At 40.5% G+C, this 11387-nt stretch overlaps 1 protein-coding gene across 1 annotated transcript in view; it reads right to left on the reverse strand.

The window, feature by feature from the left end:
* Positions 1–8934, reverse strand: part of LOC136837025 (N-acetylated-alpha-linked acidic dipeptidase 2-like) — a 25769-nt gene extending 16835 nt beyond the window's left edge. The window contains exons 1-3 of the mRNA XM_067101567.1: positions 8794–8934; positions 4939–5060; positions 1879–2016 (exon numbers count right to left, since the gene is read on the reverse strand). Of these exons, the coding sequence (XP_066957668.1) occupies positions 1879–2016; positions 4939–5060 (260 nt within the window). The 5' untranslated portion in view covers positions 8794–8934. The remainder of the gene's footprint in view (positions 1–1878; positions 2017–4938; positions 5061–8793) is intronic.
* Positions 8935–11387: the final 2453 nt, after the last annotated feature.

Raw genomic sequence — 11387 nt, forward strand, 5'->3', positions numbered from 1 at the left:
TTGCATTATCTGGGGGCTCTAGAGTAGTGGTTTTTTCATTATCTGGTGGCGCTAGACTAGGAGTTTTGCATTATCTGGGGGCTCTAGAGTAGTGGTTTTTGCATTATCTGGTGGCTCTAGACTAGGAGTTTTGCATTATCTGGGGGCTCTAGACTAGTGGTTTTTGCATTATCTGGTGGCTCTAGACTAGGAGTTTTGCATTATGTTGGGGCTCTAGACTAATGGTTTTTGCATTATCTGGTGGCTCTAGACTAGGAGTTTTGCATTATGTTGGGGCTCTAGACTAATGGTTTTTTTTTGCATTATCTGAGGGGCTCTGGGACTAGAGTAGTGGTTTTGCATTATCTTTTACTAGTTTTCAGGTGCCTCTAGAACAATGGTTTTCAATCTGGTGGCTCTAGTGGACTACCAGCCAGAGTGGGCTCTAGAAAAATATCGTTGGACCTCTAATGGTTTTTGCATTATCTTTTAGTAAGTTTTGATAAATAAAGCATAATGGAATCTGGTGGCTCTAGAAGTTTTGGAATATAAAACATTATTTGGTCTAGACTAGAGTTTTGCATTATGTTGGGGCTCTAGACTAATGGCTATCTGGGACCTAGTTTTGCATTAGGTAGTAACTATCAGCACTGAAAGGGAAATAAAGTTTTGAGTAAAAAGGTTTGAACTATCTGGTGGTGTAGACTAGGAGTTTTGAAAACCTCCCAATGGTTTTTGCACTATGAATCAAGTTTTGCATTATGTTGGGGCTCTAGACTAAGGGTGCTCTAGAAATTAAGATGAGAGAGAATCTATGAAAGGAGTTACAGTAACTAATGGTTTTTGCACTATCTGGTGGCTCTAGACTAGGAGTTTTGCATTAAGACTAATGGTTTTTGGGTGGCTCTAGACTACGAGTTTTGCAATGTTGGGGAACTAATGGTTTTTGCATTATCTGGTGGCTCTAGACTAGAGTTTTTATGTTGGGGCTCTAGACTAATGGTTTTGCACTATCAGTGGCTCTAGATGAGGTGCATTATGTTGGGGCTCTAGACTAATGGTTTTTGCACTATCTGGTGGCTCTAGACGGAGTTTTGCATTATGTCGTGCTTAGACTAATGGTTTTTGCTAATCTGGTGGCTCTAGACTCAGGTCATTATGTTTCTCCATGGTTTTTATTATCTGGTGCTCTTGAGTTTTGCATTAGGTTAGATAATGGTTTTTTTATCTTGTTGTAACCGAGTTTTGCATTATGTTCCGCTAATGGTTTTCCACATTATCTTGAACCAGCCATTATGTTGGGGCTCTAGGAAGTTTTCTGGTTCCACCCACTAGGAGTTTTGCATTATGTCTTCCTGGGAGTCTGGTGGTCTAGACTGTTTATGTTGGGGCTCTAGACTAATGGTTTTAAGAAAAAGGCAAAAGACTAGGTTTTTGAAAAATCAAGAAAGGGATGTTTAGGGTTTTGTCGAAATAAATATAATCCATGGTTTTGAGTGGTGGCCTAGACCTGGGGCTCCTCAATTACTGGAACACGAGATAAGTGTGAGAATGGTCATTATGTTGGGGCTCTAGACTAATGGTTTTTGCATTATCTGGTGGCTCTAATAATAATAATAGACTAATGGTTTTTTTGCATTATCTGGGGCTCTAGACTAGTGTTTTTTTACTATCAGGTGCCTCTAGAACAATGGTTTTCAACTCGTGGACTACCAGCCAGAGGGAAAAATATGGAATATTTTAGTAAATAAATAAATAATAATAATAATAATAAAAATAATGAATAAGAGGGTGGAAATTAAGATGAGAGAGAATATGAAAAGGTACAGTAAAAGGAATTCTGCAAAGAACCTTTACTTTCGGAGGTTGGATAGTCGTGCTTGTAAGTCTAAACCTCACCTCAGGTCATTCTCCATATTAGCGGTGTTGATGAGGTTAATAATTTCCTTGTTGTAACCGAATTCCGCTTTCCACTTATCTTGAACCAGCCTCCGGAAGTGGTTCCACCCATCGCTGTCTTCCTGGGAGTCGTGTCTCCTGTTTGGGTTAAGAAAAAGGAAAAGAAAAATCAAGAAAGGGATTAGGGTTTTGTCGAAATAAATATAATCCATTTGAGTGGGCCTCCTCCCTCAATTACTGGAACACGAGATAAGTGTGAGAATGGTCATTAATAATAATAATAATAATAATAATAATAATAATAATAATAATAATAATAATAATACCTTTATTTCATGAAATAGTTTGAACTCTTGATATCGTCAGTTATATATATATATATATATATATATATATATATATATATATATATATATATATATATATATATATATATATATATATATATATATAAAAGCGAAACAGTAAAAATAAAGAAAAGCAAAGTTCCAACAAGACAGCGAACTAAAAACACAACTAATTATTAATTGATGAAACGGACAAATAGAAATAATTTCAAACAGTACCAAGCTACAGTGACCAAGGGTAGAAATTAAAAGACAAGCAATTAAAATCACATAAAACCGATACAAATTAAATTAGGCTAAGAGGTTCGAGATACGAATTATGTACAATAACGAGACGAAATTAAAAGCACTTCAAATACCTCCATTCTGTAGCGGGATAGTGCCAACAGTGTACCACTTGGTGCACTTGTATAGGCATTACTTAATGAGGTTCTTTGCAGCGTCCCTTCGGCCCCGGGCTACAATGCCTTCCATTCCTTTTACTGTACCTCCGATCATTTTATCTACCTTCCACCTTACTTTCCAACTTTCTCCTAACAATTGTTTCGTAGTGCAACTGCGAGGCTTTCCTCCTGTTACACCTTTCAAACCTGTTTACTCTCACTTTTCCTTTCAGAGATGTATGACCTCATAGATCCCTGGTCTTAATCTTACTCCCAGCCCAAGTCAAATGCCTTCAAGGGTAAACTCGTGGCTTCGTTGTTCCGCAGTTCGAATTCTGGACGAGTTAACTTTCTCTGAGCACGAGGGAAAACTCCTCTGAAAGTTTGTCGGTTCATTATAACTGCTCTCGCGACGGCCGCTCACGGTAGACTGAACCAAAAAAACTCCACTCGAAAGCGTTTTGTTCCGGTGGTTTGACAGAGAGAGAGAGAGAGAGAGAGAGAGAAAGGCCCAAAGCTAGATCCTAATTAGCAGTGACTACAAACTGCGTATTTAAACGTGTACGCCATGTCAAACACCAGTTGGCATCGGAATATATAAAATTAAGGGAAATTGGGAGCAAAAAGGTTTGAAAGGTGTAACAGGAGGCAAATGGAAACGCAAGAGATTTAAGAGGAAGAAGAAATAAGTCGATTGCCGACTGGTAAAACGGCAGGAATTCTAAGAAAAACAAACAATAAGAAATGCATCCTGGGCCGTGGGAGACCACAGCCCCCTGGCGTGCAGCCAGTAAGGTCAGGTCACTGCTTTCTCTTCTTTTACTGTTTCCTCTTGCATGATGAACTTTCTTTCCAAACCCGTTCTCGTTCAAGATTAGGCAAATATCGTCCATTGTTAGGGGTCTTTGATATTATTAAATATGCTTTTAGTTTTGTCATGAATGTACATTCTCTATGAGTGATCATTCTATTATTATCGTCTTAGATTAGGTATCCATTTTTATTTTAAATTCCGAATTTTCCTAGAAGATGTCTAACCATTTTTACGTCGACTTTTAGCCAGACATTACCGTTTTGGTTATTAGCAATCTTTCAAATACATTAAAGAGATTCGAATGAAACAAAATTATCAAAAGCAGGGGAGGAACAAAAGCCCACCTTGGGGAAAAGTGTGACGAGGTACAACTTGTTGGTGACATGTATTTGATAAGTTGCAGATGTGTTTATGACTTGTTAGTTTTCTCAACTGAAAGCTATTGAGATGGCTTTAACTGTCCGTCTGCACTTTTCCTGTTCGCCCTCAGCTCTTAAAAACTACTGAGGCTAGAGGGCTGCAAATTGGTATGTTGATCATCCACCCTCCAATCATTAAACATACCAAATTGCAGGCTTCTAGCCTCAGTAGTTGCTATTTTATTTAAGGTTAAAAATTAGTCATAATCGTACGTTTGGCACCTCTATGGGTACCAAGAACACAGGCCACCACCGGGCCGTGGCTGAAAGTTCATACAACATTATATGCTGTACAGAAAACTTGATTGCGCCAAAGAACCTTCGGTGCATTTTTTATTAGTTTTGTAGTGAGGATGCACCCTAACGGCTACAGATTCTGGAGAAAATGATAAACGGATGAGGAATGTGAAGGAAGACATGATTCTCTGCAAGTGGGGCAGACCCTTGTGAAACTTTACTTTAGGTGCACAGCCTGATTCCCGCCATACATAGACCTAATCTTACCTATGATACCAGGTCCTGACTTAACCAGATCTTACCTACCTAACCTAACTTAGGGCGACGTGCCCTGACCTGGCCAGGGGGTGGGGCTATGCCACCCACCTAGACCCCCAAAAAGACCGTAACCTGTCCCGGTCGGCGACTGTCGGGAATCAGGCCGCGCAACTATTGTAAAGTTTTACCCAAACCCTATTGCTAAGCCAGATGAATAATAAGTAAAATATGAGCCGAAGAAACAAAACTTCGGCACAATCGAGTTTTCTATACAGCGTATAATGCTGTATGAACCTCTCAGCCACGACCCATGAAACTCTCAGCCGTGGCCCACGAAACTTTCAGCCACAGCCCGTGGTGGCATGTGTTATTGGCACCTATAGCAGTGCCAGATGCACGATCATGGCTAACTTTAACCTTAAATAAAATAAAAAGTACTGAGCTAGAGGGCTGCAATTTGATATGTCTCATGACTGGAGGGTGGATGACCGACATGCCAATTTGCAGCCCTCTAGCCCCAGTACTTTTTAAGATCTGAGAGAGGACGCACAGACAAGAAGCCATCCCAGTAATTTAATTTTACAGGAAACTAAAATACTTACCTCACTCTCGCATGATTCAAGTCCTTCAGGATCGAACTGCTGTGTTGGCCGATGAGGACTCCCATTAGGAGGCTAGCAACTGCTGTGGCGACAATGGACAGCCCCGATTTTTGGGCGAACATCTGAAACCGAGATAAGGAGAGGATGAAGTAACAGGCTTTTTTGCTCTTACAGAAGTTGAAGTCCTATTATTATTATTATTATTATTATTATTGGTTCTATTGAATATTATTGCTGCTTCAGCTGCATTTATTTTGTAGAAGACTTTTTCTATTTTCCTTATTGCGGACTTCTCTTCAGTGGAGGTGCGTGCTAACAGCTCGCCTATATTTGTCATTTCATGGGGGAAAAGTCAAAATCTGGATTCTGCTTCTTTATATATTCTATACAGTTGGTTCTATACAATTGTTGCCGCGACGCGTTTCGACAGACTCTTCTGTCATTCTCCAGCGGGAGCTAGTAGAGGACTGGCAGATTGCATAGGTCCTTCTGAATTTATACACGGGCTTCAGCGGGGGCGGTCATGGATGGCGAATTCTGATTGGTTGCAGTCAGCGAACTTCAAGCCAAATTTCTGCGGCGAAGCTCGATCCTGACAGATCTTCGCAACCTGGGAATGTCATTCATTCCAGCGTTCCCATTGGCCTGCCGTTGCGTGATGTCATGCCGGCTGACATCATCGGTAGTTTGGCTGCTATTGGGCTGCGGATGAATGATGTCATTATCTACTCTTTCTGTCGTAGTCGGGGGATTGTCTCGAAGGGCGCCTCGCTCATCAGGGGCATCTCCATTCTCAGGGTTGTCGTTTTCAGGTATTCGTTGGATTTGGCGGGTGTTCTGCATTATTCTTCTTAAATTCGTGGGTAGGAGCGATGCCTCCTGCGTCGTATTCATTGTTGGTTTTGTCTCGGCAATGAGGAGCGCCTCTAGCAGGCGCAGACGTCGAGGGTCGGCGGCTCTCCCGATTATACTTATATTTTGTATAATACTGTCGCGGGAGATGGAAATATTGTGAGATTCAGAAGATGAATCCTATTCATATGGAACGAGTCCACCACAGGGGCCATTGACTTGAAATTCAAGCTTCCAAAGAATATGGTGTTCTTTAGGAAGAAGTGAGAAGAGGTAAAGGGAAATACAGAAAGAAGAGATAAGTTATCATAAAAGTAAAAATAAAATATCAAATAAATAAATAGAGAAAAATGTAAGCAAATTATAAAACGCAAGGAGAAAAATACTGGGGTAGTAATTCATCGCATCTTCGCTTGATCTTCTGAAGTTCCAGTTGCACAACACCCTGAGAAAGACTGTTCCACTGTCCAAGTTCGACAGCGAGGCACATTTACTGCGAATTGGTGCTGCTATTCAGCAAATCTGGTCGCTCTCGGCAGGGAAAGGGGGATCAGGGATGAATGATTATGAATGTGAAAGATCTCTGTTAAATTACAACTTACAAAAAATTGATTGGTCCAAGTCACAACTGACGGCTGGAAGCGGAAATGAGTTAGGATGAGAATTCGCAAGAGACATAACTCGTATCCTCCAGAATTTTTAAAGGTTATTCTCATGTCAGGAAAAATTCTAAGCCTATAGGCACTGTGGAGAAGGCGGACTGTAAGTGGTACTCTACTGTATATAAATATATACTCTGTGTGTGTATGTTGGTAACTTTTCTAGAGAGAGAAAAAAAGCTGACCTGCTGATATTACACAAGAGTCATGACGCAGTTACTGGTATTTTTACGTTTTCTGTAATTTACCGCTTTCATCGTCCAAGTTCATCTTATAGTGGGGAACTTCTCTTTATTTCGTACTATATTTTTCTTCAACAGCCTATCAATCGTTGCATAACTGTTTTTGGGTAAATGCGTCATACTTTTTAGTTGTCTTTAAGTTTCCACATTTTCTCTTTCAGTTCTGGAGGCGTCTTACTGAATATCCTGCTTGTCGTGTATATGAAAATGCTTTTCCCATAATCTTACTGTTGGATCTTTGCCCGTATAATCTTTATTTCTCAATGCTTCTGTAGATATTTATGCCTTCAGTGGTATATTTGAGTACTGTATTGAACAGATTTAAAAAAAAAACCAAAGTTCATCAACTCCATTAGTATTGTTCCTCACTGATTTGATGTCCCGTACTTTATTTTATGAATAAATTATTCATACTTCTATGTGCTACTGGCATGAGTTCTCTCTCATTTTGTGTGACCCTGGTCAAAGTTTACACTTCGTATAGTCTAGATTACAGTCCCATTTATCCTGCGGCTTTAAACACACGCTTTGGGCATAGGCCTATGATACAGTACCTTTGTCCTGCTATGCCCAAAATTCAGACGTCTGAAGCATTATAGCAATTCTCACTGGGATTTAGCTTACCATCACGTATTTCGAAGTTCATTATCTATGGCGCGCATGATACGATGTAATGTTTCATCCCTTATTTGAAGTCATTTTCAACTCGAACCGAATCTTGCAGCCACGATTCACATCTTTTACATTTTCTTCGTCTTCCGTCTGTTATCCAAAACCTTCGTTAGCTGAGCATTGCCAAAAACTGTTTTGCCCCGCAGCGGTGTACTGCCGTTACTGCACCTCACACGGTACACAGTAAGCGTTAAGGTACTTGGCAGCATCCCTTCGGCTCATATCTGCAACCCCATCCATTCCTTGTACTGCGCCTCCGTTCATATTCTCTTTCTTCCATCCGACTTTCCACTCTCTCCTGACAGTTGTTTCAGAGCGCAACTGCTTTGAGGTTTTCCTCTTGTTAGACCTTTTATAACCTTTCTATTCCCAGTTTCCTTTTCAGGGCTGAATGACCTCATAGTTCCCAGCTCTTGGCCTAAAACCGTTTTGTTTATCGTTTATGGCAAGTCAAACTCTTCTCCATAACTGTTAGGGAACAACTACAGTCGGTTCACTACCAAGTACTTTATTTACTGGTTAGGCAAAAAGAGGATACATTGCGTGTCCAGCCATTGATTGCTAAATACACTATATTGTCTAGTGCTGAGGAAGCCGTCTCACAAGACCAATAAATAAAGTACTTAGTAACGAACCGACTGTAGTGGTTCTCTAACAGTTATGGAGAAGAATTTGACATGCCATAAACGGTAAACAAAACTTTTTTTTGGAACTGGAATATGGGCTTTAGGCCAAGGCCAAGAACTGGGAACTATGAGGTCATTCAGCTCTGAAGAGGAAATTGAGAATAGAAAGGTATTTTTAAATTTTGAGATAATTTCGGTAATCTGACCATCTGTGGCAAACCAAATTAAGTGATAATTAAGTAATGGTGGGTAAGGGTTTATATATATATATATATATATATATATATATATATATATATATATATATATATATATACCCTTTATATTATATAATGGTGGGTGTGGGTTATATATATAATTATATATATATATATATATATATATATATATATATATAATATAACCTTACCCACCATTATTAATTAATAATGGTGGGTAAGGGTTATATATATAATTATATATATATATATATATATATATATATATATATATATATATATATATATATATATATATATATAACCCTTACCCACCATTACTTAATTATCTGACCACAGATGGTCAGATTACCGAAATTATCTCAACATTTAAAAATACTGTAGAAAAATTAGAGGTGTTGCATGCCAGACTCTCCATCCCCAAAGAATAATATTTTGTGCTGGCATATGGCCTGCTTGACGTAAGGAGTTACGTTACTGACGTTATCGGATTTTTGCTTTAATGTAAACGTTAAATGTTGGAAAAGATGAAGATTCGACAACTCACCGGAAGAAGAATAAATGAGAAACACCACACTAGACTCACGTTTGGTTGGCGAGTCTTCTCAACGTCACGTGATTTGATCGGCACTTGCACGCAACAAGGACTTCGTTACTCGTCTTGACAACTTCAGCAATATAGCGTAAACCACACAAGCATCCAAGTGCTTGCTTCCTACAGTGAGTGTTCCGGTAGAATGAGCCTCATACGGTCATACAAGCCAGCGGTTATTACGTGTATGCCAGAAACCACCAGCCCGGCAAACCTCTCCCATACGCCACCCTCTCCCCCACCCCGGACTTTCATGCAGCCTTCAGCCCCGAAGACCTGAAGTTCAAACTCCAAAGTACCGTTGGTTTCATGTCACTAGGCTAGGCTGAAGCAGGAAGCACTGTGACCCAGATGAAATGGGCATGGAGTGACATCTGAAGATTCATTTTCCTGAGCCTGCTGTTTCTCTCCACAAGAAGAGCTCTTTCCATTAGACCCCAAATACAGTTCAGGGAGAAGTGGTAGCCTACTTAAGAAACTACTCAGCCTAACCAGACGTACTGAACCCCAAATACACTTCAGGGAGAAGTAGTAGCCTACTAAACAAATTAGTGTGCCTAACCAGACGTACTGACTGGTTGTTTTAGTCCAAAAGCCGTTGCAACGAGGAGCCCCGTGCCCAGGCGGAAAAAAAAAAAAAAAAAACTAGGGCAAACCGAAGCGGCATGCAGACGCCTCTTACTGCCAAGCAAGGAAACTCGGAGCAGCAGACCACACCAAGTTTTCCGGTGACTTCGATTTGAACTGAATTGAATATAGAATTTAGGCCAAAGGCCAAGCACTGGGACCTATGCGGTCATTCAGCGCTGAAACGGAAATTGACAGTAAAGGGTTCGAAAGGTGTAACACGAAGGAAACCTCGCAGTCGCACTACGAAACAATTGTTAGGAGAGGGTGGAAAGTAAGATGGAAGAAAGAGAATATGAAAGGAGGTTCAGTAAAGGGAGCGAAAGGGGTTGCAGCTAGGGACCGAAGGCGCTACAAAGAACCTTAAGTGATGCCTACGGTGCACTGCATGAGGTGCACTGGCGGCGCTAATGACTTCGATTCGACTTATATAATCCAAAAAAATTTTAACAAGTCATACAGACAACGATTTGTTCTTATTCAGGACATTCTGATAAATTTTCAGTCACTAACATAATAATGAAATTCTTAACCTTCATCAAATAATGTTTGGTCCGAGTGTCAGACGGCTATCAAAAACAAAATAGTTACGAGGGTTAAGGGGCGTTCCTAGACATTTTGGGGCCCGGGGGGCAGAGTTCCATTTGAGGCCCCTCTTATGGGGTGGGAGGCGAGCGAAGCGAGCAAAAGCATCTTGGGGGGGGATTTTTTTAGAATATGAGCAACTGTAGGATCATTTTCAAGGCGCTTGTAAATGCAAATTTCACAAATTCAGCTTGTCCTGTCATAGCAGCAATGGTTAAATTTCGCATTTTGGGCCCCAACTCTTCACTTAGGGGTCCAGGGGGCGATTTCAAACAGCAACCCCCCCTCCAAAAAGGAACGCCACTGTTAACACCAACCAACCTTCCCCCGGACATAATGACGACAGTTCTGGGGAAAACTCAGCTTGATAGTACTAACACTGGAAGCTGAATAAAAAGAACTGTGATTGATGTTAATAATAATTAAGAACCAATTTGACAGCGGACACTACTTGTCCCTCTGGCTCTAAATCTTTCAAAATGAAGTTTAAACTGGTCTGTGACGATCATTACCGTATTTCAACTCTAAGCCCTGAGCCCACAATTTTACTTTTCAAGTATCTATTGATTGTAATTAATGCCTATACCCTTACTTACCAGGTATTATCAGCCACATTTTCGAAAGACATTCGAATACCTTTTATGGGGGGAGTTGATTTTGTCATTTTTTTACCAGAACAGCTGGACAGCGGACATCAGGGCACTCTACACAAGAAAAGCCTTCACATATAGGCTTGGGCGTAGCCTTCAAATCTTGGCAACAGCGCAGAAGGAATGACATTGCACCTCGAGGGAAACGCAAGGTTTTCACCAGAGGGGAGCCCGGAAACCATGTTCGTACATTGCAACAGGTGTCAGCAGCCTTCAAAGACGAAGCAGAGAAGATCAAAGGGTTCCTTCCCAGACAAGCAAATAGCGCTGGCAATTTCAAGCGTGGATTTTCTCTCTGATCAATATCTCCCTGTGTCCATTTCGTGTCTGGAGAGGTCCAATCTTTAGGAAAGGACCCTGTTTGTAAAACGGCCGTAGAGATGCTTGGAAATCCTCTTGGATTTTGTAAGGTGTTCTTATCAGCCAATAACAGAACCGTATCATTTGCACAACCCTTATCACCTTTGTTACTTTATATTGTATACAGTACTTATATACTTGTGTGAACTTTGCACTATAGCCGCTGGGCAAACAAGCTAAAAATTAATAAAAATATTCAGTCATTGGCAAAAATGTTTTTAAGTGTGTGCAGAACTATGGCTTACAATTTTCTGACCAGATATATAATTCTTCGTGTTACTGGGGGGGGGTGTACTTATGCAAAACGCCCAAACTATGTCTATGGGAGATGTATAAGTGTTAAAGTTGACCCTGCTGTACTAACTG

Source organism: Macrobrachium rosenbergii, chromosome 57, assembly GCF_040412425.1.
Source record: "Macrobrachium rosenbergii isolate ZJJX-2024 chromosome 57, ASM4041242v1, whole genome shotgun sequence".
NCBI lineage: Eukaryota > Metazoa > Arthropoda > Malacostraca > Decapoda > Palaemonidae > Macrobrachium > Macrobrachium rosenbergii.